The sequence below is a fragment of the Scyliorhinus torazame genome, chromosome 4 (assembly GCF_047496885.1).
Source record: "Scyliorhinus torazame isolate Kashiwa2021f chromosome 4, sScyTor2.1, whole genome shotgun sequence".
Taxonomy (NCBI): domain Eukaryota; kingdom Metazoa; phylum Chordata; class Chondrichthyes; order Carcharhiniformes; family Scyliorhinidae; genus Scyliorhinus; species Scyliorhinus torazame.
In genome coordinates this window covers 133,536,238-133,563,726 of record NC_092710.1, presented here as the reverse complement: position 1 = coordinate 133,563,726, position 27,489 = coordinate 133,536,238, and the positions used below count along the sequence as shown (strand labels likewise).

At 45.2% G+C, this 27,489-nt stretch overlaps 1 protein-coding gene across 4 annotated transcripts in view; it reads left to right on the top strand.

The window, feature by feature from the left end:
- Positions 1-27,121, top strand: part of cln8 (CLN8 transmembrane ER and ERGIC protein) — a 61,599-nt gene extending 34,478 nt beyond the window's left edge. For all 4 annotated transcript variants that reach the window (XM_072498628.1, XM_072498630.1, XM_072498631.1 and 1 more), the window contains 2 exons: positions 15,625-16,335; positions 22,390-27,121. In XM_072498628.1, coding sequence (XP_072354729.1) covers positions 15,772-16,335; positions 22,390-22,704 — 879 coding nt within the window. In that variant the 5' untranslated portion in view covers positions 15,625-15,771 and the 3' untranslated portion in view covers positions 22,705-27,121. The remainder of the gene's footprint in view (positions 1-15,624; positions 16,336-22,389) is intronic.
- The last annotated feature ends 368 nt before the right edge of the window (positions 27,122-27,489 follow it).

The window sequence follows — 27,489 nt, the reverse complement described above, 5'->3', positions numbered from 1 at the left end:
ACAATTACGCAATTGACATTTGCTTCACCAAACACTCTTCAAAAGAACCTCACTTGTTCAGACACACTAGGCGTTGCTGTATTAAAGGTATATCACAAGGCCTCTTAAACACACTGTGCTGTGGAAATTCAAGACTTCAAAACAAAACACTGCTTTCTGGTAAACGTACTCTTTTCTGGCTTGGCTGCAGTGACTGCTTCAAATGTGGCACCTTCACAGCTTTCTCCCCAACACCAAGCTGCACCCCAGGAGGTCTCACATAGCCAACCCCAACACAGCTTAATATCTTTTATTCAATACCCTTTTTCCCTTTCATCTTCGTTCCATTGATTTTCGCATTTCTTTCAACTTAACTTTTCCAAATTATAAAAATCTCCCCTGTTCTCCCTATTACCCACACTTTGGAGTCAAATACAATTTAGTAAGCTTGCCTTATTTAATGATAACCTCTTTCAAATTGTAAAACGTTTTATTCCCCTTTGAAATTTTACAGCTGAAAATTCAAATACTTGTCTCCGATTGCAAAAATCTACCTACTGTTTTCTGACACAAAATTCACTTGACTATGCCTACTTCAAATGAATGCCTTTAACACCTACATTCCATTCATGTCTCAAACCCTACCAAAGAATCAGTCCCCAGCTTGGTTAAATTAGTTTCTCTCATACACAGACCAACACGCCTGCTTTGCAGAATAGCGCAATCAACCCCCAAAATATAAAAAATAATAATATATATCATCACAATAATGATTTGAGTACTGACCCTATGTTAAATAATCTGCACACTGCATGTATATATGGCATCAGCTGGGACTTAGAAACATCTGATATCTAAAACTTTGCGATCACTATAGAATGTACGTAGCTCCTTGATTACAAGTGTCAGTTGAACACTTTCTGCTGAACATTTTGGTGCTGATGATGGTCCGGCTTCACTTTGATATCATTTGATCGTCAGTGATATCAGTTGAACACTTTAAGTGCTTTGAAGGGACTGCTTTGAAGGCAAATGAATGTTCACAATTGTTGTGGCTTGAGCACTATGATTTCATTTCAGGTCAGTGATTTAATTTGAACGCTGTCAAATGATGACTGATTGCTTCAGATGCAAATCATCACATGAATGCAAATGAACATTGCACACAGAATGATGTCGGAAAATTCTGGGAAAGGATATGGCCTTCCCTCCAGATCAGAAGTGGGAATGTGAAATCGTCAGCAAACAATGTTCAGTGCCATCCTCAGATACTGAAGCAATCTGTGTCTAGATGTAGTAAAACCTGGACGCTATTCGAGTTTGGACTGATAGCTGGCAAGTAGCATTCGCACCACAGAAGTGCCAGGCAATCGCCATCTCCAACAAGAGAGAATCTAACAATCTCCCATTGAAATTCAATGGTATTACCATCTGTTATGAATCCTGCTGATGTTCAGTGCGCGGGCATCTCAATTCCCAGAAGGGAACCTTGGAACAGTTCGCAACTATTTTTGTGATTTGGAAAATGATGTAGGAAAAGAGATGGAAACGGTGTCCGTCTTGTAAATTATTCAAATAACAAAAGGTTTATTAGGGGCGGCACGGTGGCGCAGTGGCTACCACTGCTGCCTCACGTCGCCGAGGACCCGGGTTTGATCCCGGCCCGGGTCACTGTCCACGTGGAGTTTGCACATTCTCCGCTTGTCTGTGTGGGTCTCACCCCCCACAACCCAAAGATACACCAGTTAGGTGGATTGGTCATGCTAAATTGCCCCTTAATTGGGGAAAACATTGGGTCCTCTAAATTAAAAAAAAAGGTAATTAAACTTTAAACAATACAACAAGAAAGCTAACAGTAAAGATCAACATTTACAATTAACTACAATAATGGCTACGCAGACAATATACTTACATTACCTCCCAATCCAAATCAATCTACTTTCCTGAACTCCAAGAATACATCTTCCCCCAAACAACATCCCATAGGTTTTAACATTGCTTATTCCAGAAAATAATTACCACAGAGGACTTGTAGATTTAGTTTCAGGACCTTTCTTCTAGTTTAAAGTAGAACTCAAGCTCTCACAAACAGCTTTCTTCTTTCTTTCTTCACAACAGCTTGACACTCGCAGTTGATTTACAACTAGGTATGGAAATGATCTAGGTTCCTAGACTGTTAGTCTTCGCTTTGTTTAACAAGCTACCTGTTTCACCCTGCTACCAGGCATCTCGGGTCCTCACTGTAGCATCGGTTTCTTTTTTTATTCAATTATTTACCTTTCATTTAATTCCAAATTCCTAACACTACTCCCTCACTATCAATATCCTGGGGACTATTATTGAGCAGAAGCTAAGCTGGCCCAGCCATATAAATGTTGTGGCTACAGTTGCAGCTCAGAAACTGGGAATTCTGCAGCATGTTACTCATCCCTGACTCCCTAAAGTGTGTTCACCATCAACAAGGCACTAGTCAGGAATGTAATGGAATACTCTCCACTTGCCTGGGTGTGTGCAGCTCCTACAATACTCAAGAAGCTCAACAGCATCCAGGACAAAACAACTCGCTTGATTGGCACCCCATCCACAACCTCTAAACATTCAAACCCTCCACAACTGACGCAAGTGTGTGTACTATTAGCAAGATGCAATGCAGCAAATCAACAAGGCTCCTTCAAACCCATAACCTCTGTTACCTAGAAGGACAAGGGCAATAGATGGATGGGAACATCACTACTTACAAGTTTCCTCCAAGCCGTCCTGACTTCGAACTGTACCACTGTTTCTTCACTATTGCTGGGTCCAAATTCTGTAACTCCCTTTCCAACAGGACTGCAGATATCTCTACATAAGACATAGGAGCAGAATGAGGTCATTCGGCCCATCGAGTTTGCTCTGCCATTCAATCATGCCTGATATGTTTCTCATTCCCATTCTCCTGCATTCTCCCCGTAAACACCTGATCCCCTTACTAATCAATAACCTATCTATCTATGTCTTAAAGACACTCATTGATTTGGCCTCCACAGCCTTCTGCAGCAATGAGTTCCACAGATTCACCGCCCTCTGGTTGAAGGAATTCCTCCTCCTCTCTGTTTTAAACGATCATTCCTTTAGTCTGAGGCTGTGCACTTGGGTTCTAGTTTCTCCTAGTTCTCCACGTTCACTCTATCTAAGCCTCTTAGTATTCTGTAAGTTTCAATGAGATCCCACCCCCTCATCCTTCTAAATTCCATTGAGTACAGACTCTAAGTTCTCAACCGCGGCTCGTATGACAAGTCCTTCATTCCGGGGATCATTCTTGTGAACCTCCTCTGGATTAATAAGGGGTTATGGGGAGAAGGCAGGAGAATGGGGATGGGAAACATCAGCCATGATTGAATGGTGGAGGAAACACGATGGTTCACCTGCACATCCTTCGATAGGAGGCCCAAAACTGCTCACAATATTCCAAATGACGTCTGACCAGAGACTTGTACAGCCTCAACAGTACAATTCTGCTCTTGTATTCTAGCCCTCTCAACTTTGCCTTCCTAACAGCAACTGAACATGCATGTTAACCTTAACTAGGACACCCAAGTCCCTTTGTGCTTCTGATTTCTGAAACCTTTTCCCATTTAAGTCCATGCCTCTATTCTTCCTACCAAAGTGCACAACCTCACACTTTTCCACATTGTATTCCATCTGCCACTTTTTTGCCTACGCTCCTAGCCTGTCTCCTTTTGTAGCCTCTCTGATTCTTCAACACAACCAGTCCCTCTACATATAGAAACATAGAAAATAAGGTGCAGGAGTAGGCCATTCGGCCCTTCGAGCTGCACCACCATTCAACATGATCATGGCTGATCATGCAAATTCAGTATCCCACTTCTGCTTTCTCTCCATGCCCCTTGATCTCTTAAGCCGCAAGGGACACGTCCAGCTCCCTCTTGAATATATCCAACAAACTGGCCAACAAACTGGCCTCAACAGCTTTCTGTGGTAGAGAATTCCACAAGTTCTTTGTATCTTCTGCAAACCTAGCAACAATGCTCTCAGTTCCTCCTTCCAGCTCATTAATGTTTACAGTCAGATAGACTGCAGTGGTTGAAGAAGGTGGCTCACCACCCCCTTCTCGAGGGCAGTTACCAGTTAAGGACAATAACTGCTGGCTAGCCAGCGATATCCGCACGATGTGAAAGAATAAATTATTATGACCTCTCACAGGGACAGTCCTGTTCCTCATGTACGCAAGTCCATAATGTAAAACTAGTTGTAATTTAGCATTAGTTATGGCAGTCTCTGTTGGAATCTGCTATATAAATGGCTATGTGGGAAGGTGAACATTTAGAACACATTTCATTCCTGAGTATTAATGCTACTTGCTTTGGTCAGTACAGCATAGCCATTTTGTTTTACAGATTTAATAAATGTGTTCAAATTGTGATTAAACCTTTGTGAACGTGATTTATGTTTTCAGCTGAATCCTATAGTTAATTTATTGCCCATAACTGTTCGTCATCTAATTCTGTTGGATCCGAAAAATTTAATACCATTGCTTCTTGATAGCTGATGAGTGCTCTTGTTGCAACCAAATAAAGTTGACCGTTATTTAATTACCTGATACCTAAGAATGTGATATAGTTTGTAATCTGTCTGTGAGGTTCAGTTTTCTTCTTCTTCTCTCAGTGAAATACTGGAAATAGATTCCACTCTTGTTGCTTGATTTTAGCTATCTATTTTATATGCTATTTTACAGGGCAGCATTCAATGAACAAAGCAGCTTTAAAATAGCTTAATTTTCAAACTGTAGGTTATGCCTTAATTTGTGTGTCAGTAACTTTCCTAACTCCCAAACTCTGAGCCAGATCATGGGTTCAGACCCCACTCCAGAACTTGAGCACTTAATGTAAGCTGGCACTTCAATGCAGTATTTTGGGGTGAGACGTTCACTGAGGCTGAGATTCACTTTCCATGAATTTCGTAACTTTGCACAGTTTTTTTTTTTTGCATACGAATCGTACAATATACAAATCTAATTCACAAGTCTACTTGCTTTGTAAGGTTAATTTGAAATTATAATGAATCATCACAGCTTTCAATGTGCCAACGTTGGCAAGTGACTGAGCCAGCAGAGAATTAAAAATGAGATTACTTCCCATTGAAGCTGCAATAATGCTCGTAATACTTCTGTGATGGATCAGCAATTCCTGTAAATGCAACATTTTTTATATTGAATAGCAATAGTATCTTTCTGGTTTTTTTAAAATCACAAAGGTGGAGTCTTTCAAGCTGAATATCACTATTTTCAACCTCACTTATTGCAACAAATTAACTTTCTCAGAATTTGTATCCACTATTCACTTAATTTGGCTGAGAAAATAGACTCTGACCGGGGTCACATAGAATGGGTGGAATCCCCCCCCCCACCCCACGCCGGGTGGGAGAATCGCCGGAGCGCTGCGCGAGTCCTGCCACGCCGCCCTGGCACCTGCACGCGATTCTCTTTCTCTCCTCTCCCCCCCCCCCCCCCCCCCCCCCAAACCGGCGCGGCGAGAATCACGGCTGGCCGCTCGGAGAATCGCCGCTCGCCGTTTGTAACGGGCGAGCAGCGGTTCTCCGGCCCGCCCAACACGGCAGGTTCCGTCCGGCGGGAATGCTGGGGGGGGGCGGCCTGTGGGGGGGGTTCCTGCACCGGGGGGTCTCAAAAGGGGTCTGACCCGCGATCGGTGCCCACCGATCGGCGGGCCGGCCTCTCTGAAGGAGGACCTCCTTTCCTCCGCCGCCCCGCACGATCCATCCGACATCTTCTTGCGGGGCGGCCGCGGGTAGGACGGCAAGCGCGGGTTGGCGCCGTTCAACCTGCGCATGTGCGGTTGACGTCATTTACGCGGCGCCGTATTACGCGGTGGCAAGGCCCGGCACACGTAAATGACGCGGCGCTGCTCCTAGCCACCCCTACCCCCCACCCCCGGGTACGGGAGAATAGGGTGCTGGGAGCGCCCACCAACGCCAGAGTGAAACACTCCAGTTTTCACTCCGGCGCCGTGACTTAGTCTCCCGATGGGAGAATTGCACCCATTATATCCAGTTCAGTTGAGGAATAGGTGTTGGCCGGGATATTGAGAGACATTCCCTGCCCTTCAAATAGTTCGTAAAATCCCTACAGTGCAGAAGGAGGCCATTCGACCCATCGAGTCTGCATCGGCCGTTGAAAAGAGCACCCTACTTAAACGCACGCCACCACCCTCTCCCTGTAACCCCACCTAACTGTTTGGACACGAAGGGGCAATTTAGCATGGCCAATCCACCTAACCTGCACCCTTTGGACTATGGGAGGAAACCGGTGCACCTGGAGGAAACCCACGCAGCACGAGGAGAAAGTGCAAACTCCTCACAGTAACCCGAGGCAGGAATTGAACCCGGGTCCCTGGAGCTGCGAGGCAGCAGTGCTAACCACTGTGCCACCGTGTCCTGTACAGTTTTTACGTGCTTCTGAGATAGCAGAGGGGAATCACAGTTTTAATACCTTATTTGAAAAATGTCATCTCTGACAGTGCAGCACTACCTCAGTAAGTGCCAGACTATATACTCCAAATCCTGGAGTGCTACATGACACCATGCCCTCAAGTTTTTCTTTTGATTCCTTTTTCACCAATTCAAAAGGTTCACCACATAAACTGCAGAACATAAAAGAGTACAAAGTTAACCATTGGAAGATGATCATTAGTTTTTCTCTGGGAATTCAGGAATGCAATAAACAAGCACAGAACCTGCTTATGATCACTTCTCCTCAATCTTCCCACGAATGTGGCTTTCATTTGGAATGAAAATAAAGATCACACACTGCACTTTTGTCATCCCTTGCACAAGCCTCCAGAAGATTAGATTCTGGCATGCCCCTCACAAAACCTAGTAAATAATGAATTGCCCTCTGTGGGCAGTATTTGATCTCTTCATGCACTCTGTACAAAAATTTACAGACTTTTAGAAGATGCTCCAATTCAGAAAAAAATAGGAATACATTCTGCACTGTACATTTCTTGCAAACACACACATTCAGAGACATGTAAGAAACACTTCTCATTGTAGATTTTACTCTTGCGGACTTCCATTGGAATTGCAACATGGGAAACCAGCTCTTCAGTCCAACCAGTCCATGTTGACATAAATTCTCCACATCCGCTGTAGTCTACTCTGGTTTGCTGCCTCTGCTACAATATTTTTTGTTCCCTTTTCCATCAACAACTTGTCTAGTCTATTCTTAAATGTTGTCATGATTTCAATTTTAACCGCTAATGCTGGTTATACAGTCCGCAACCTCCCATTTGTTTGTTTAAAAAAAAATCCTGTTTTCTATGCTAAGTTTCTTGCAGATAACCTCTAAAAGGAGACAGAGGAGATTATGGTGCTTACAATGATGATCGGAGAAAAGGTCCATTTAATTATTTGCATAGCAAGTCCTGGAATCCTTATTGGTTATTTCAGCAATGGCTAAGCAATGTTTATAATTCATAACATATCGATGGCTTAGATCGTGGCAAGGCACCAGTTCCTATTTGGTTAGAAACAGGAGGTTAGCTGTTTCTGTCAGTTCAGCTGTTGGGGCATGCAGTTCGTTGTTGTGGTTAATTGAAGTTTCTGCATTTGTGCAGACTACTGTTTCGATCTGGTAGCTTTGTCGGGGCAAGAGAAACTAGAAAGGAAAAATGAGGAAAGACCAATAATGGCATTGAGTTTAAACCACATGTTACACCACAGCTTTTACAGAGAATGTCTGTGTGCAGCAGCATAACTGTGGACCAATCAATATTTTAGAGTGGCTGGTTCTTTGGCAACCTCAATTGCCTTCACTGAGCACCAGCAAAATTGATATTCATTTTAGACAATAAAATTAGATTTCCGACTCATGGGGGGGCTGGGGGCGGGGTGGAGCGCGGTCCTGCACTGGTCCGCCACCCCGGACCAACCCACCCCCACACTAAAAGTTTGATTTCCTCTGGTGTAATGCTCGGACCCAACATCCCATCTAATGCCTGATGTGCATCAGTCTAAACTAAGCCTTGTTGGCAGATAATGGTCTAGATTATACAATCAGTGGTGGACAAACTGTTGCGTGTAAAAGATCAGGCACTTCAATCAGTTTATTATTCAAACCTTGTACTTGGGTGCCTTTATTTGCGAGATGAACAAAGGACAGACATTTACGATTCATCCAAATTTATTATCAAACACAATAAAACCAGTTACCCCTCTTAAATGATCCCAACTACAATAATCCCAAGATTCTTCATACTACCCATGCAGATGAACTCAATTGAGCTGTGGGTCCAACTCTAAGTCTTGGTTGTCTCACGACCTCCGTCCGCGAAGGTGGGTCTTGCACACTGCTTCCTTCTGTCCTCTGATCTGCCGTCAAATCTTCTCTGTTGCCTCTGCACTTAGTCTTCACCGAGGAGGCTCCTGATGGTTGATTCTTATTCCCCTCTTCGCGCCATTCCAGAAAGTTCTCTGGCCCTCAGCCAATGTGGTCTCTGGGTGGTGTCGCAGCATCCAATGGAGTTGCCGATACCAACTGTGCAGGACACCAGGAGCCCATCCCCAGGGGTCCATCTCCAGGTATTGTCAGCACATTACCTTACTCCAAATGTGGTAACCGCAGGAAATCTGTGTACCAGAGAGTCTAGCTTCATGTGGGCAATCCACAACCGTCAATCTATTTGAATGGGACCGATTATTTCCTGATGTTCTGTTTACAGGGCAGGCCCAGAGTTGTCCCGATTATCTGTCTCTGCTCAGTATAATCAAACTTGGCTGTTCGAATTCCCATCAGGCCTGCCTGTGGGCTAGCTATGGCTATGATTTAAAATGTCCAATTCTTAATTTAAAGTGTCCAATTGTATATTGAGTTTAAAATTCAGGCCTTTCTCTTTTTTTAACACAGTGGGTTAAACTGCTGGCTTGTAATGCAGAACAAGACCAGCAGCGCGGGTTCAATTCCCGTACCGGCCTCCCCGAACAGGTGCTGGAATGTGGCGACTACGGGCTTTTCACAGTAACTTCCTTGAAGCCTACTTGTGACAAGTGATTATTATTATTATTTTTACCACCGTCCCCTCTGCTTGATCCAGTGAGCGTCAGCGAACCAAATCTCACAACTCCAACCAAGCTACCAAACGGGCACATATCAGAATCTTGGGCAAACAATCCCACTCCCTAACTCAACATGCATATATTTCATAGACATCATAAATAAAATACAAAATTAAACTGCTTAATTAAATGGTTGAAAATACAGAAAAATACAAAGACAACAAATACACTACACAACACAAAAATCCCTCCCACCAGATGCTGACACATGCTCTTACTGAACCCTCTTATAATCTTATCCCAGAACCTGAGGTGGCCAGGTGCCCATGTCTAATTTTGTGCCTCCTGGGGATGCAGGTCATCTAGACATCCATGTTTAAGGGGGCTGCTTTCCTATGTTGATAAATCATGGCTTTTGTCACAAGGCAGAGTTGCGCAAGCGGAAATTAGACAAAAAGATGTGATGAAGAAGACGTGAAGAAATGGCGAAACAAAAGGCTTGTCCGAGAAGAGATGGCGAAATGATAGCTAAGGTTCGCTGACTTAGCAGGAGACAAGTTTCCCAATGATCAGGATTGAGGTGTGCCTCAGGGTTGTGGTCGGGATCTGTGTGTCTACTCAGAATTGGAGTGGTTTAGGAATTAGTGGTTTAATTGGGTGCTTCCTGGGATGATGAATTGTTGCACACACACGCAGTCGTGTGGAAGAGAAGAGAGATGATTAAGACGAGAAGAGATGATGCAAGAGAAAATCATTAAGATGAGAGGAGTTGGTGAAGCAAGGTTCGCTGACTCCTGGAGACGACGTCTCTGTATGATCAAGATGACATGGGAGATGTGGCGAAGCAAAGGTCTGCCAACCTCTGGAGAACGTCAAGGAGAATATATTCCTGTATGATTCATGTGTGGTGATGACTACCAATCATAACTACACTGAACGTTGGATGCTGGTACTTGACGCCATCTGACTGAGTTTCGCCACAGTAAGTTTCATAAATGGACAAGATGATTCAGGCGAGAAGAGATGGTGAAGCAAGATTCGCCAAGATTCTCCGTTTCAAAAGTGAAGTGTTGATGCTGGGACTGAATCAGCGGACTTCTACGAAGCAAAATTGGCACTGTTCCCGGAGCAATTCAGCAACCGTTAATGGGGTAGCACCAGTGCCACTTAGAACTTGACTGATTCCAATAGCTGGCTTGTAATGCAGAACAATGCCAGCTGCGTGGGTTCAATTCCCGTACCGGCCTCCCCGAACAGGCGAGTGTGGCGTCTAGGGGCTTTTCACAGTAACTTCATTGAAGACTACCTGTGACAATAAGCTATTATTATTATTATTATTGACACTCGAGAGACAGACGAGCTGCAGCAGCATATTAGCACTCCACTCCCCACACACACTCATCCCAGCCAATAAGATGACGCAGGTTGCGCTGGAGCACGCCCATCCTGTTGATGGATTAGCTGGGGCCAGAGGGTACCTAAGGAGTGGCCCGGTGACACCCATAAGGCCCATAGCACTCAGTGGGCAGTCAGCTGTGTGCGCAGCTGCATGGCTGCCTTGCAGGCTGCGGTAATGATGGTCCGTGCCCGGCCACCCTGACCCCATGGCCCACCTGCTGACCATCCCCACCCCTCCCCCTGCGGCACAACTGTCTGAAAACTATGATGTTGGACACTTTCTGGAGCCCCTCTCTCTGCCTCCCTCAGCAGCCACAACACCTGTTTCCCGATTTTTGAAACCACGAGTGAACCTCGCCGTAGATAATTCCTCCTGGAGGAGCCGGAGCATCGCGGAAGCCCCAGAGAATACCGGGTCAGGCCCGCTAATGATATTCCAACGCCGTTTAATGTATGTGTGGTGGAGAACGCATTGACTCCGCTGCCGAGGCACTGGAGCATTGCATTCTGGTGGGCGCCTGGCGCCGACCACGATTTCGGCCTCACTACCGAATCTCTGCCCAATCACCTTTCCTGATTTCGTTGTCGGCCACTGGAGAATCCTGCCGAATATTTCTCTATGGTGAAGGTGGGCATAGGAGACGAAGAGAGGTGACAAAGCGAAGGTCCCCCAACCTCCGGAGAATATCAAGAAGACTACGTTCTTCTATGATTGATAGAGATGATGGCTACCAATCATTGAACTGAATGTGGTACTTTGGATTTTTCAAACATTTTTATCGAGCAGATCCTGACAATTGTTAGAACAGGCAGCCTGTGGAGGAAACCTTCCATGAAATCATAGCAAGAAAGAAATGTGGAGAATGGAGGAGTGCAAGGGAACAGGGGGTCTGCCACAAGTCCTAAAGTTTATAAATTCAAAATGAACACTACATTTTATTTACGGTCCCCGTATTTCCTTTTGAGGTGGTGATTTAAGTGGGCAGACTCTGGCTACCTGGAACCAGCTATTCCACTTACTCCCGGTCGGAGCGTCGTACCAGGTGCTTTCAGTGGTCCCGCCGCAAGGTGCGGTTTAATCACGTCTCGTTTTCTTTTTCTCTTGCGCCTGGGTTTTGTGAGGGTGGGACTGGAAACACGGGATCAGGGACCAGACCCTGGGGTTGGGGGGGGGGGGGCACTGCCTCAATTCCCTCTGGTGTTAAAGAGTATTGATGATAGTTGTTTTGAGAACTGAATGCCTTCATTCGGTTCACATGGTATCATCCGGATTTCCCAGAATCCATCAGTACCGGTAAATGGATAGGATCGCCTTGTCCACCACTTGGCAGGGTCCCGCGTTTCTGGGGATAGGAATGTGCCGGGCTGGAAGACTTGCAGCATTATCTTATGTCCAACTTCATACTCAATGGGGTTCACCTTGCCATCAAAGTAGGCCTTACTCTGCTTTTTTTAAAAATGTTTTAACAGCTGCTGCCAGTTGTGCAGCTCAGATGCTTTCCAACAGTATTTTGACTGGTCTCATGGGTAAGGACGTGAGCTCAGGTTCAGATACATCCAGCCCGAGCAGAGATTTGATCCCTCCCAGAGGCTGTCCTGTCATGAGAACATGGGGGTGGTATTGCACCACAATCGAATAGCTATGTGATAGCCTTAGACGGTGCCCACTATGTAGACAATTATATTCAGGTAGCAGAACAGCACCAACAGATAACACACCACTTCAATCACCAGGCCGAGGCACCAGCCCCCAGCGGACATGCAGACTCCCACAGGCCATCGCAACTACTCCTGCATCTGACGAGCACACAGATGCAGTCTGAATTCTGACCATTTGATCTGGTGTTAGGGGACTGAGTCCATGGGTATCTCTATCCTTGTTCGTTTTAGTTTTCAATCTGCGTTGCAGGAGAGCCTCATTCACGTTGGCTTTAAGTTTAGGCTGCAGTAGAAACTTGGCAGTAGAAACCGTGGTCCCGATGGCCTGAAAAAGGTTGTTGGCCCTATGTCAAGACCAGGGATACTGATTAGCTACTGCCACTCTGGGTGCGCTATGAACTGACCTTTTCCTTATCAAATATTGATGAATAATATTTGAACGGATGCAGATACGATGGAGTCAAACACATTGATGCAGTAGTCAATGACTGTGTTTGCTGTCAATGCCAGGAATGCGCAGTTTTGCTGTATTAGAATTTCACTGACCTGCTGCTGCGAGATTGAAATTCATTCAGTGTCAAAAGGAAAAAAAAAGTTTGCATTATTTTAATTCTGAGTTTAAGATGTTAAGACCTGCATGTATTTCCTACCTGCAAAACCCATGTTTTGGCACAGCAGAGTGAGGCTTGCACAGACCAGTGTCCATGCGCAGTGATGTTGCCTTGGCAGGAGATACTGTGGTTGTGGTTAATGTCCTGCTCCTGCCCGAGTCCAGTGTGAGTACAAAAGTTAAAGCTAAAGCTTTTGAAACAATTTTCAGCCAGAAATGTGAATCTGCCCCATTCTCAATCACCAGCAAAGTGATAGAAGGTGTTATCAAGCAGCACTTTGCTCCCCAAAATCCTGCCTGCTGATGTTCAGTTTGGGATCCGCCGGAACCTTGACTCCAGACCTCATTACAGCCTTGGTTCAAACATGGACAAAAAAGTTGAATTCCAGCAGTGAGGAGAGAGTGGATGCAGTAACATGATTTTGGTTGTTGGAGGCCAGTCATCTCACCACAGGATATCATACCCTTATGCAGTGTTCTGGGGCCCAATACCACCATCCGCTTTGTCATCGAGCTCCACCTTAAGACAAGACGTGGTGGTGATCGCTGATGATTGCATAGTGTTTAGTTCCATTTTTCTTTGGATAACAAAGTAGCCTCTATCCATGTGCAGTGGGCTTGGACTGATTCATAACATTCCTGCCACAAAAGGCCAGACAGTGACCATTTCCAACAAGAGAAAGGCCAACAAGAGAGGCTAACCACCTCCCCTTGATATTTGACAGCATTGCCATCATCAATATCCTGCAAGTTGCCATTGACTAAAACTGTTAACGAGTTAAATGCTGTGGCTGTAGGAACCGGTGAGAGGCTGGGTATTTTATGGCGAGGGACTCCACTTTTGGTTGCTCAAAGCCATTCCAACATCTGAGACACAAATTAGGATTGTGATGGAATACACTCCACAAGCTTGGATGAGTGTAGCTTCATAAGCACTCAAACTCATAAAATTGAGTGTTTATAAAATGTTAACTGGATTCATAGAATAAACATTGTTTTTTTTTTAAATACTTAAGATCTCTGTTGCACCTCTGGAAGGTGGGCCCTTGTGCTCCTCATAACCAAAATCTATTGAAAGTTGTGGGTTAGATGAACTCCATGATATACTTTGGTGTTCTCTAAACCCTGGCCCATAACTCGAGTAGTTGCCATTTTTAGAATCTATGCAAATTGAGCAACTAAGTGCAGGACCGTTTGTGAGGGAGATGTCTTCTTTCCCTCTTATCTCCATGTGAGAGGCATGAGAAGAAATACACAAAGCGAAAGGTGGAATGATAACTCCGAGAATGGTCGCTCCTCTTGTGCAAATGTAAACTAAAATCAGAAAATGCATCATTGCGACAAGAAGCCGAGTTAACATTTTGAGTTTGAATGACTTCTTCAGAGCTGACGAGAGATAGAAATGTGATGGGTGTGGGGGAGGTGGAGCAAAATAGAAGGACAGGGGTAGGTTGTAAGTCAAGAGAGGTAAAATGAGAAAGATGTCATGGACACACGACAACGGAGTGGTAATGACAGTGTTAAAAAGAAAAACATGTGTTAATCCTGGCTTAGAGGTCAGATAGCAAAATAAGGGTCAGCACTTCCAGACTGGCACTTGGGCTGGGAGGGAAGAGGGGGTGGAAAAGATGCATTTTAATTTTGCCCCAAGTAAATTGTTTTTATTCTTGCACAAATATAGTTTGGTATTACTCCAGTTATTAAGAAGGTTATTTCATGCTGAATGCAAATATATGTACGGTATTATAGGTTTATATTTGGGCATCATCAGTGATCCACATGCAAATGGCTCTCAAATTTCTCCCCAAACAATCTTTTTCCCCTTTGGTTTTCACTCAAACTCATTCACATCACTGCATGTGAAATCTGGCACAAACCAGCTTGATGGGCCAGAATTTTAAAACATTTTTAAAAATTGTTCCTATGATATCTTAAAAGAGTGCCAACTTTGGGCAGTTTTACGAATAGCTCAAAAAGAAACGTTTAATCATAGTGTCAATCCACTGCCTGAAAGCAGCTTGATTTGAAATTGCTGAAAGTTAAAAAGTTTGTAGAATTATTTGCTAGTTATATTGGTTGGTTTGTTAGTAAATTTTTAAAACGAACACCCGGGGTGAAGTGGACACCTGTACCATCTAATGAGATATAATAATGCAAGTCCTCTTTTTGATGCACAATTTTTACAGTGCCCTTACTGAAATTGCCTAACAGTGGTGAGGCTGCTGGTTTTAGCATTGGGCCCTTGATTTAGGGTGAGAGAAAGTTGAAATTCCCATTGCTGATTGCTATGTAGTGATTCCTGCTGGAAATGCTGGGTCTGGTGAAGGCAGAATAATGATTGGTATTATGACTTTATGCCTACCCATTAATGCTGATACTCAACTGTATTGCCTTAAAAATGAATGCTGACCCATGTAGGTGAGGTACGGAAAAGCTGCCCACTACTGTACTACGCAAGTACCACTATATTTGAGGGCAGTACTAGGATAGGGGAGGGAGGAGAGGCATCGGAGGTGAGGAGCGACACTGGTTAGCACTGCTGCCTCACAGCGCCAGGGTCCAGGGTTCGATTCCAGCCTTGGATGACTGAAATTTGCATGTTCTGCGTGGGTGTCCTCCGGGTGCTCTAGTTTCCTCCCACAGTCCAAAGATGTGCAAGTTAGGTGAATTGGCCATGATTAATGTGCGGGGTTATGGGAATAGGATAGGAGTGGACCTAGGTAGTATGCTTCTTTTGAGGGCTGGTGCAGTCTCGATGGGCTGAATGGCATCCTACACTGTAGAGATTCTAAGAATTGGAAGAAAATTTAGTTCTTAATTTGCATAATTTTAGGCCTGTAAAACAGCAACAAAAGTATATAGTGATTGGCTGACCTTTTTAACATTGTTAATCTGTGCTTTTCCTCCAGATGACTTGTAATTGTCCAGAGCCTCCGTAAACTTGGATGGACTTTTCACCAGGCACTTTGGATGTGGAGACAAATTTTGTTTTTGCTGGCTGAATTTTCTTGAACCGACAACCAAACATAATTGGCGACAACACACTTCAACTGAATATGACTGCTTCAGTTGACAAAATGAATTCCTTCCATAAGGGTGACACTTCAGAAAACCTTTTTGACATGGACTATTCTGCCTGGAATGTCCGTTGCACTGTGATCGCTGCCGGTTTCCTATTCTATTTTGTAATATTCATTCTTTCACATTGGCTATGCCTTGTATTGTCTGTGACCTACTGTTCTCTGCCAGCAAAGGAGAAGGTTTTCTGGAACCTTGCTGTCACTCGTGGTGTTTTTGGGATCCAGGGCATGGCTGCAGGTCTTTGGGCTCTCCTGAAAGACTCCGAATTGCATGCTGATAAAATACTGGCTCAACAAAACTGGTCTTGGTTCAACATCTTAACAGCACTTGGCTTCTTTATGTTGGAGAATGCAGCTCTTCATGGGTTCAATGTAGTTTTCAAAACATTTGATGTGGCCCTGGCTATCCATCACTTTTTTGCCATATCTGGTTTTGCCACCAATTTGATATGGGACAATGCGGGTCACTATTTGCCCATGATGGTGCTATTGCTGGAGATGAGCACTCCATTCACTTGCATTTCTTGGATCCTGTTGAAGGTAAAGTGTATTAGTGTTTCTCTATTTATTTTTTTACAACGGGAACAAAATAAATCATAAAAACGGTGGGACAGTGTTTAGAAAGATGGCCTTAAGCAAATATGTTTGAGTCTTTGACAGCTTATTCTTTGGAACAGGAAACTAAATCTGACGTTGGGGGTTAGCGTTTCAAAGAACAAAGGTAAGTATAACACAGGAACAGGCCCTCCGGTCCTCCAAGCCTGTGCTGATCATGATGCCTAACTAAAAAAAACAACTTTCTGCCCTTACTTGGTCCGTATCCCTCTAGTTCCTCCCTATTCAATTTTTAAAAAATTTAGAATACCCAATTCATTTTTTCCAATTAAGGGCAATTTAGCGTGGCCAATCCATCTACCCTGCACATCTTTGGGTTGTGGGGGTGAAACCCACTCAAACACTGGGAGAATGTGAAAACTCCAGACGGACAGTGACCCAGATCCAGGATCGAACCTGGGACCTCGGTGCCATGAGGCAGCAGTGCTAACCACTGTGCCACTGTGCTGCCCTATTTCCTCCCTATTAATGTACCCATCCAGATGCCTCTTAAATGTTGCTAATGTGCCTGCTTCCACCATATCCTCTTGCAGCGCCTTCCAGGTACCCACCACTTTCTGCGTGACAAATTTACTCTGCACATCTCCCTTAAATTTCCCCCCTCTCACCTTGAACCTGTGCTCCCTTGTAATTGATACTTCCACCCTTGGAAAAAGCCTCTGACTATCCACCCTGTCTATGCCTCTCATAATTTTGTAGATTTTTATCAGGTCTCTCCTCAGCCTCCATCTTTCCAGTGAAATCAATCCTAATTTATTCAACCTTTCCCCATAGCCAACACCCTCAAGACCAGGCAGCATCCTGGTGAACCTTCTTTTCACTCTCTCCAAAGCTTCCTTTTTAGATCTTTTTATTGGCATTTTCCATATTTATAAGCAGTTGTATACATACACATCACATTTTTATCGCTCGCACTAATTTCTTTTATTATACAGAGAGGTTTAGTTCGTCCTTCGTTTAACTGACCCTATGTGCGTTTTGTTGCCCTCTGGATCGGTCTATGGTTTCCCCTCCCCCCACTTCGGCTGTGCTTTTCTTTTCTTTTCTGGACAGAATGGGGGGGGAAAAAAGGATGGGGTGTTCCCCCCCCCCCCATCTCTCATGGTTTCCCCCCCTTCCTTACCCCCCCCCTCGTTGCTGGCCTCGAACAGATTTTGGAACAGACCGACAAACTGCCCCAAAGTATCCAGGAAGCCTTCCTCTGACCCTCGGGTGGCGTACTTAATCTTCTCCCAGGTGGAGAAATTCCGAAAGGTCAGCGAGCCAGGCTGCAGCTGTGGGTGGTGCTGCCGATCGCCAACCGAGCAGGATTCTCCGGCGTGCGATTAGGGAAACGAAAGCAAGGGCGTTGGCCCCCTTCCCCATGTGTAGCTCTGGCTGCTCCGATACCCTGAAGATTGCCACTATTCGGCATGGCTTCACCCTCACCCCCACAACCTTGGACATTGCTTTGGAGAAGTCTGTCCAGAACCCAGCAAGCTTGGGGCAAGCCCAAAACATGTGGGTGTAGTTGGCCGGGCCCCTCTGGCACCGCTCACATTTGTCCTCCACCTCCAGGAAGAACCTGCTCATTCGGGTTCTGGTCAGGTTCACTCTGTGCACCACTTTGAGCTGCATTAAGCTTAGCCTTGCGCAGGAGGAGGTGGAGTTCACCCTGCTCAGTGCTTCGCTCCAGAGTCCCCATCCTACCTCTGTCCCCAGTTCGTCCTCCCATTTTTGGCTGGCCTCGTCCAGTAGAGTCCGGGCTCTGTCCAGTAGCTTTTCCGTATATTTTCCGACATAGCCCCCCCTTCTCATTGCTTGTGCCCATCAGGTCCTCTGGTAGTGTGCTTTCTGGGGCCCTAGAGTAGCCTACTGTCTCTTTGCAGAGGAAGTGTTTTATTTGGAGGTTTCTCATTTCCTGTCCTTTTGCTAGTTTCCACTTCCTAGTCACTTTGTCTAGTGTCGCCAGTCTGCGCCCTACCTAGAAGTCCCTGACCGTCAGTGTGCCCCTGACCCGCCTCCATCTTTTGAAGGTGGTATCTAGCATGGCAGGGGGGGGAATCTGTGATTGCCGCATATGGGAGCCATGGGGGACATTTTGGTTATCCCGAAGTGTTGTCTCAGCTGGGTCTATGTTCTCAGCGTGGCCGCTACCACTGGGCTCGTTGTGTATCTTGTTGAGGAGGATGGGAGTGCTGCTGTGGCCAGGGCCCGGAGGGTCATTCCTTTACAGGATGCCTCCTCCATTTGTACCCAATCTGTGTCGGGTTCTTGTACCCATCCCCTCACTCTTTCTGCCATTGCTGCCCAGTGGTAGTATCGGAGGGTAAGGCCAAGCCCCCTTTGATTTTCCTTCTTTGCAGTGTCTGTTTGGGAATTCTCAGGTTCTTACTCCCCCACACACAAACGTCATGATTAGACTGCATTTTGGAAAAAGGCCTTGGGGATGAAGATCGGAATGGATCTAAATAGGAAGAGGAACCTTGGCAGTACGTTCATCTTGATCGGCTTCCACGTCCTTCTGATAATGTGACCAGAACTGCATCCACGGTTGCCAGGCTCGCGATCGGGGGCAACCAATCGGAGGGTGCGCTAATTCCGGGGAGGGCCTAAGCTCCTCCGCGCTGGGCCCCTGTAGGGTTCCGCCATGTTGCCCATGGGCTGTAGTGGCCCCGGCCGTGGCGTGCATGCGCGGATCCGCGGCAGCCGTGTAGGGCAGGCTTTCGGCGCCAGAGCAGCACACAGCACTCCGGCGCCATTCTAGCCCCCGAGGAATGGGAGAATGACGTTGATGCCAGCGTTGCTGGCGTCGCTCACGCCGGTTTTGACACCGGGGTCAACACTTGACCGGGATTGCGGAGAATCCCTGCCCCTGTCCCTCAGTATCTATTCCAAAAGCTTCCGTACCACTGATTTCAGGCTCACCGGCCTATAGTTTCCTGGATTATCCCCGCTTCCTTTCTTAAATGAGGGAACAACATTGGCTATTCTCTAGTCCTCTGGAACCTCGCCTGTGGTTGAAGAGGATGTGAAAATACCTGTTAAGGCCCCAGCTATTTGTCTTCTTGCCTCCCGCAGTAACCTGGGATAGATCCCATCCGGCCCCAGAGACTTGTCTACCATAATGCAATTTAGGATACTCAACACTTCCTCTTTGATATATTGACGTTCTCCAGAACATTCACACACGTATCCCTGACCTCAACATCCATCATGTCCATCTCCCTGGTGAATACCGATACAAAGTACTCATTAAGATTTCACCCACTTCCAAGACCATAAGACATAGGAGCAGAATTAGGCCACTCGGCCCATCGAGTCTGCTCCGCCATTCAATCATGGCTGATATTTACTCATCCCCATTCTCCTGCCTTCTTCCCAATAACCCCTGATGCCCTTATGGGGGAACGTTAAATTCACACGTCACAACTACCCTGCTTTTTTTCACATCTTTTCAGTATCTGACTACACAATCGCTCCTCTGTCTCCTGCGGGCTGTTGGGAGGTCTGTCGTACACTCCCAACATTGTGATTTCACCCTTCTTATTCCTGAACTCCACCCACAATGCCTCACTACAAGATCCCTCCAATGTGTCCTCCCTCAACAGCTGTGATCTGCTCCCTAATCAGCAATGCAACTCCCCCATCTCTCCTGTTTCTCCTTCTGTCCCATCTAAAACAGTGATATCCCGGAATGTTAAGCTGCCAGTCCCGTCCCTCCTTTAACTATGTCTCCGTAATTGCAATAACATTACAGTTCCATGCAGTAATCCAGGATCTCAGTTCATCGGACTTACCTGTTATACTTATTGCATTGAAGCAAACACACTCCGGCCTACAGTCCTGCTGAGCCCTGTGGCTTCCCCCTGCCTGCTCTTACTCTGTGCTATGTTTATCTCAGTCTCACTTATTTCCTCATTTACTACACTTCCCCACTTTCTCTACACTTACTGGCCTGCCGATCTGGTTCCCACTCCCCTGCCACACTAGCTTAAACCCTCCCAACAGCACTAGCAAACCTCCCACCCAGGATATTAGTGTTCCTCCAGTTCAGTGCAACCCGTCCTTCTAGTACAGTTCCCTACTTCCCCAGAAGGCATCCCAGTGATCCAAGTATCTAAAGCCCTCCCTCCTACACCAGCTCTTTAACCAGGTGTTCAACTGTCCTAATTTCCTGTTCCAAGCCTGACTAGCACATGGCATGGGGTGTAATCCTGAAATTACTACCCTAGAGATCCTTCTTTTTAGCTACTGACCTAACTCCCTGAATTGTCTTTGCCGGACCTGTTCCCTCTTCCTGCCTATGTCATTAGTAACAATGTGGACAATGACATCTGTCTGTTTACCCTACGGTTTCAGGATGCCCTCGACTCGGTTTGCGGCCACAAAGACGCCTGTCTGTGCCCCTGACTATCAAGTCTCCTACTACTATCACTCGCCTGGACTTAGCCCAACCCTGCTCCACAGTAGTACCAGTTGTGGTACCATATGCCTGGCTGCTGCTGGTATCTTCCACTGAGGAGGGGAGCACGGTAGCATTGTGGATAGCACAATTGGTTCACAGCTCCAGGGTCCCAGGTTCGATTCTGGCTTGGGTCACTGTCTGTGCGGAGTCTGCACATCCCGTGTGCGTGGGTTTCCTCCGGGTTCTCCGGTTTCCTCCCACAGTCCAAAGATGTGCAGGTTAGGTGGATTGGCCATGATAAATTGCCCTTAGTGTCCAAAATTGGCCTTAGTGTTGGGTGGGTGTACTGGGTTATGGGGATAGGGTGGAGGTGTTGACCTTGGGTAGGGTACATTTCCGGGGGCCGGTGTAGACTCGATGGGCCGAATGGCCTCCTTCTGCACTGTAAATTCTATGATGAAGAGGTCATCCCTCACCCCCTCCCACAGTATCCAAAATGGTATACATGTTTGAGAGGGGAATAGCCGCAGGAGGCTCCTGCCTTAACTGCCTGCCTCTCCTGGCGGTCACCCATCTGCCTGTCTGAACCACCTCCCTGAAGCTAGTGTCTATCACACTCTCTGCCCCCTGTATGCTCTGCAATGTGTCCAGCTGCTGCTCCAACCAAACTACGCGGTCTGTAAGGGGATTCAGCTGGTCACACAACCCGCAGACATAGTCGTCAGGTACGCTAGAAAGCTCCCTGATCTCCTACATCTGGCAGGAGGAGCATATCACTGCCCTAACTGCCGTCTCTGCCCTTGTACACTTAAGAACGATATAAGAATGAGATTTCAATTCATAATGCAAACTGTGTGTGCTTTGAGACTGCAGTGACCGTTAGTTTTTCTGGTGGTGAGCTGAAGACTGACCCCTAATAATAGCTCTGTAGTTCCACCAGCAGGAATATAGTGGCTTTGCAGATGTCTTTGAACATGCATGGCTCGGTTTTGCTGCACACTTAAGGAGTCTCACTACTTTTAGAAAGAAAATGTTGGTTAATTCAAATGATTCATAACGATTTTTGCTCTTTAAAATTTAAATTCAGCACTGTATTTCAAACTTTTCAGTTTGTATAATGATAGCAGATGTGAAAATGACCCTTCAATCCCAATGAAAAATGCTCCCTTTCACAGTAACTGTTACAGAGAAGATTTTTTTTTAGATTATTTTTATTCTTCCCCCTTTTCACAGTTTCATCAAATTTACACCCACCAACAAATAATCAACAATAACAAAAACAATGGCAATCCCCTGGTCAACAATCCCTTTATCTCACCCACCCCCAACATTTTAAATACAAAACACAAAAGAAAAAGAATCAGGAATCCACCCTCAACCCCAACATAATCACCAATAGAGAAAAGGTTAGATTTAATGTGTTGTGCACCTAGAGTTGTAGTTTGTCTAAAGAGCATTTCATATTGCTCTCTGCTTTGAGATTTAACTGAGGAAAGGACTGCTGTAGATTAGAAAACAGTTTGAGGAGGTGCGGATAATTTGAGTTTGCCCACGATGTGTCCTAATTGTTTCTTTTAATCTTCCCTTCCCAGGCTGGTTTTTCACACGTTCTGCCCTGGAAATTAAACCAGTGGTTCATGATCCACTTGTTTCACTGTCGCATGATCCTCACCTATCACATATGGTGGGTATGCTGGCAGCATTTTGACAGAATAAGACTACATGTACCAGTCCCGCAGGCCATGGTGTTCTTCTCTGGACTTTTCCTCCTGACCTTCATAATCAACCCGCATTGGACACGCAAGAAAACAATCCAACTTTTTAGCCCAGTTGACTGGAACTTTGCAAAGGAGGCCAGTGGCAGGGAGAATGGTGAAACAAGCAAGACTTTGAAGAAAACAACATGACTTGAAATACAATTTGGGGAAAATATTAAACCCCAAACATGCAAAATTATGCTAACATGCTATGCTGCACAAATCTACTCATTGAGGTTAGCTGCTCTGTATCCCTGGCTATTGCGTTTGACATCCAAACATGTTCATTATTTCCCATCAAAATGGATCATTTTATATGAGCACGGTTGTGCAATAAATGACACACAAACCGAACATAGGTCAAGAAAGGTTCTCTGCAAACTTGTGATGGCATGAACCCTGACATGCTGAATTTGGTGCAGTCCTCTGACATCTGACTTGAGAATTTAGTTAGCAATCGATTTTAAGTGGTCTTTTTGAAAGTCCCATATTTAAAGCAAAGATGAGAGATTGTAATGAAACTCCATAACTGCATAAGTAAATATCTAAATGTCAATGAGTTTTGGGGTAATGGATACTTTTTCAGTGGTACCTTTCAAGACTCGCTATTCGTTTCCTACATGGGAAAGTTTCACATAATATGATACATATTCTATTTGCTTTACTCGTGTATTTACCCACTGCACGGACAATGAGTCAGCAATAATTTTCTCTCATCATGTAATCATTCTATTGAATGTCATCATGGCTTTTACATTGAAGTATTTTGTTCTCTTGGTACCACTGTTGTGGCGCAGGACAACCTATTTTACATTCTTAATATTGCTGCTAACTAAGTCACTGCTGATAGCACTGTTGCTTCTCGAGTCAAAAGGCTCTCTGGCTTCAAGTCTCACTCCAGCACTTGAGGCACAAAAATCAAGGCTGACACGCCAGTGCAATACTGAGGGAGTGTTGTGTTGCGCAGTTGGAGGCCCCATTTTTCAGATGAGATGTTAAACTGATGCCACATCTGTCCCCTCAAAAAGATGCTCTAGCATTATTTTGCAGAAGAGCAATCAGCATCACAAAACAGATTATCTGGTCATCATCAATGTGCTGTGGGTAAATTGACAACTTGTGTTTTCTATATTATAACATTGACTGCACTCGATAGGTTGTAAAGCATATTGGGATGCCGCATGGGCATGAAAGAAGCTGATGTCAAAGCAGGTTTTTTCAAAAAAAATTCATACAGTATTCGGTCTGTAAAAGTGTCCGTACATCGGTTAAAGTTTTAGATTTGTGTAAATAATTGACTTTTTGGGATGCATTAATCCATATGAAACCCATTTTTTATCACTGGATGCAAAGTCCTAACAATTACACAATTTGGCAGTGAAATGCAAATCCGCCCCATATTTTATTTAACAACTATAGACACTTGTTAATTTATTTCAGAGACATTATCCTCGTGTCTTATCTTTATATATTATATAAATATTACAACTTGGCATTTTCACAAAAAATAACTTCAGCATGCTCATGTAATTCCATTGCCATCTTGGTTCTTTAATTTGCCTTACAAGTAGAATGCAGGAGCTTTTGACTTTGAAAAGTTGGACTGCAGCGGTTTAAGAAGACAGCTCACCACCAACTTCCCAAGGGCAATTAGGAATGAGCAACAAGTGCTGGACAAGCCAGCTGAACTCTCATCCCCTCAGTGGATCCGGGATCTTTGCACTTTCAAGTTCTGTTCTGTGGAATATAATTGCTGAGTTCTTCAGTTTGATCCATGTAGATCTGTTACTTTGTAGAAAATATCATTCGATTTGTATTTCAACAATGTATCTTCTGTATGGCATTGCAGCTTAAAGTATTTTTGTGATTTTTGAGCTGATAACATGGCTTTGTCCCTTTTTAAGGTCACTGTCAGTAATCTGATTATTGTCATGGCTTTAACATTTTTAAGCTCTGGGTCAAAAGAAACCATTGTAAAATTACTGACTTTTTTTTTAAAGCTTTTGTATTTGTAACAAAACTATGGCAATTTAGTATCTGAGTTGTTAAGACTGTAATGATGGACAGACATTTGAATGATGATGGTTGGGGCTCCTTTTAGGTACGTTTTGGACTTCTGATCATGTTGCAGGGGCGATGCGGGGTTAGCGCTTGCATGTGTGTGCAGCAGGCTGGGGAGAAAGGGAAGGGCAACGTGGTGGTAAATGTTTAAACAGTTTTGCAGCAGCAATCTGCCTCAAAGATCTGTCCATTAGGCCACACCCACCATTAGAAAAAAAAGGTGCAGATTTAAAGGGTCCTGATAGCTGTCAGCATTCAGCTCAAACTACCCAGCAGCCAAACTCCATGACACCCATTGCTGTTGCGCCACTCACAACGCCAAAATCTTGTTTCATGACCCCACTGGGTGTTTTGAACCACAGATTGGGAAACCCTGATCTGGTATGTACCTACAGTTAACCACAGAAAGAGGTGTGTAGCCAAAATAAAGATGCTAATTTTCTATAATAAGGGGGAAATGGGCTTTGAGCTTAGATTTATAGCTTGTATCCAAAAGTTTTTTAATTTTGCCAAATATTACCAAAAAAATTATATTTTTATATATCCACAAATACAAACATTTGTACAAACCCATGTAACCCATACTCCCCACTAGCAACTGGTGGCGATTAGTTTTTTGAAATAGGTAATTTAAGGCTGCCACCTCTAGTAGAATCCCTCAGCCGATCCCCTCATGGTGTATTTGACCTCCAAATGCATCAACACCATAAGGTCCCCAAACCATGCCGAGGCACTGGGTGGGGTTGGAGATCTCCACCCCAGCAGAACTCGCCTCAGGGCAATCAACGAGGTGAAGACGAGAACATCCGCCTCTGCCCTTGACTGCAGGCCCACATGTCCGACACTCCAAATATTGCAACCAGAGGACAGAACTCCAATTGAGAATTGCTGACGTGGTACTAAAGAAGGAGACCCAAAAGGTTGGGACTAGACCAGATCATGTGCGTGAGATTGGCCAGGCCCCCTGAACATTGCTATCAGCCACCTCTGGAGAAAAGAAAATCTTCACCTTAGTCGGACGTGCCCTAAACACTACTTTGAACTGGATCAAGCCCAGCATCACACCCGAGGAGGTGTAGTTCACCCTGCAAAGAGCCTCACTCTACACCTCATCATTTACTATGGCCCCAGCTCTCCCTCCCACCTTATTTTCACCCTGTCCACAGGGCCCACCTCATCTGACAGGAACCGCCCATAGATTCCAGATGTGCTACCCCCTCCGACCCCATCAGCAAAAGGACCCTTTCCATAAGAGGCGGCGGCGGCGGATTGGGGAAGGCCGGGAAGGTCTTCGTACAAAATTCCGAACCTGGAGATATCAAAACGAACTTGATCCCACGAGCTGGAAAATTGCCACTTCAGAAACAAGTCCCCCAATTTCTCCAGCTCTTTCCTTCCTCATTCCCAAAACAAATGGTCTAGCTTCTCCGGCTCAAACAGCTGGTTCGTCTAAATAGGGGCTACTTCGACAGATATAAGCTTAAAATGTTGCCTGAACTGTCCCCATATCCTCGAGGTTGTATGACCACTGAGCTCATAGAATGTTTTGTCGGCAAAAACAGGAGCGAAGCTGTCACCAGAGCTCCCAACCCAGACCTTACATGACCTCGCCTCAACCTGCACCGAGGGGACCCTGGGCCACGACACCAACCGAGCACTTTTTCTACATTAGCCGCCCAATAATTAAAAAAAGCAAATTGGGTAATTCCCAATTGTCTGTCTGAAAAACGGTCCAACGAATTCTTGGCATCTTATCCGCCCATGTAAAAGCTGCTTTCAACTTATTGACCCTCCCAAAAAAGGATTTTGGAAGGAAGACATTGAACAAGAAACAAAAACAGTGGAAGAATATTCATTTTGATACACTGGACCCTGCCAGCCAAGGACAGGGGAAGGTTATGCCACCTTTGCAGGTCAGATTTGGGCACAGAGTATAGGGTATATTGTATTCAGACGATTTGTTGTATTGAACAGGTGCCCTCACCAATGCATAGGAGATTGGAGCTTCTCAGGAGGTTTGGCTCCTTCGAGGGGTACAAATTGAACTTGGGCAAAAGCGAATGCTTCCTGGTGAATCTCCCAGAAAGAGGATCCGATATGGGGAGGTTGCCCTCTCGCCTGGCCAGGTCCAGCTTCCCTTATCTGGGAAACCAGGTGGCCCACAGCTGGGCTTCGCACCATAAACTGAATTTTGCGGATCTGGTCAAGGTGGCTGACTTGGGGAGGTAGGAAAACCATCTGCTGGCCTTGGCAGGTAGGATTCAGTTGGTAAAAATTAATATCCTCCCAAGGTTTCTATTTTTGTTTCAGTACCTTCCAACTCTTCTCCTTAAATCTTTGTGAAAATAAGTAAAATGATGTTATCTTTAATTTGGGTTGGTAAGACCCCACTGATTTGCAGGGTGTATTTTGCAGAGGGATAGGCAGTTTGGGGGGGTCTGGTCTGGCTTTGTCCAATCTATTATTTTATTAGGTGGCGAATATTTTACTACGTAATGGTACGGGGGGGGGGGGGGGGGGCGAATGAAGTGAGCCGCCAGCAGAGGCTCTATTTTGAGTTCCTTGGTTATGGCTCCTCTTCTGTTCCCTCTGGCTAAATGGCCATCTTGAGAATATGGAGACAGTTTAGGCAGCATTTTAAGCAGGGTGATATGTCATTGGTGGCCCCAATCTGTGAGAATCTTCATCTTGTACCTGCAGCCTTGGACTCGTTTGGAAAGTGGAGGGAGGACAGATTGGAGCGATTTAGAGATTTGTTTATAGATAGGAAGTTTGCTGATTTTTTTGAGGAGTGGGTGAGCAAGTACCGTCTCTCAGGAGCTAACCTGTTTTCGTATTATCAGGTACACTCCTTTGGATGTAATGAGATTTCTT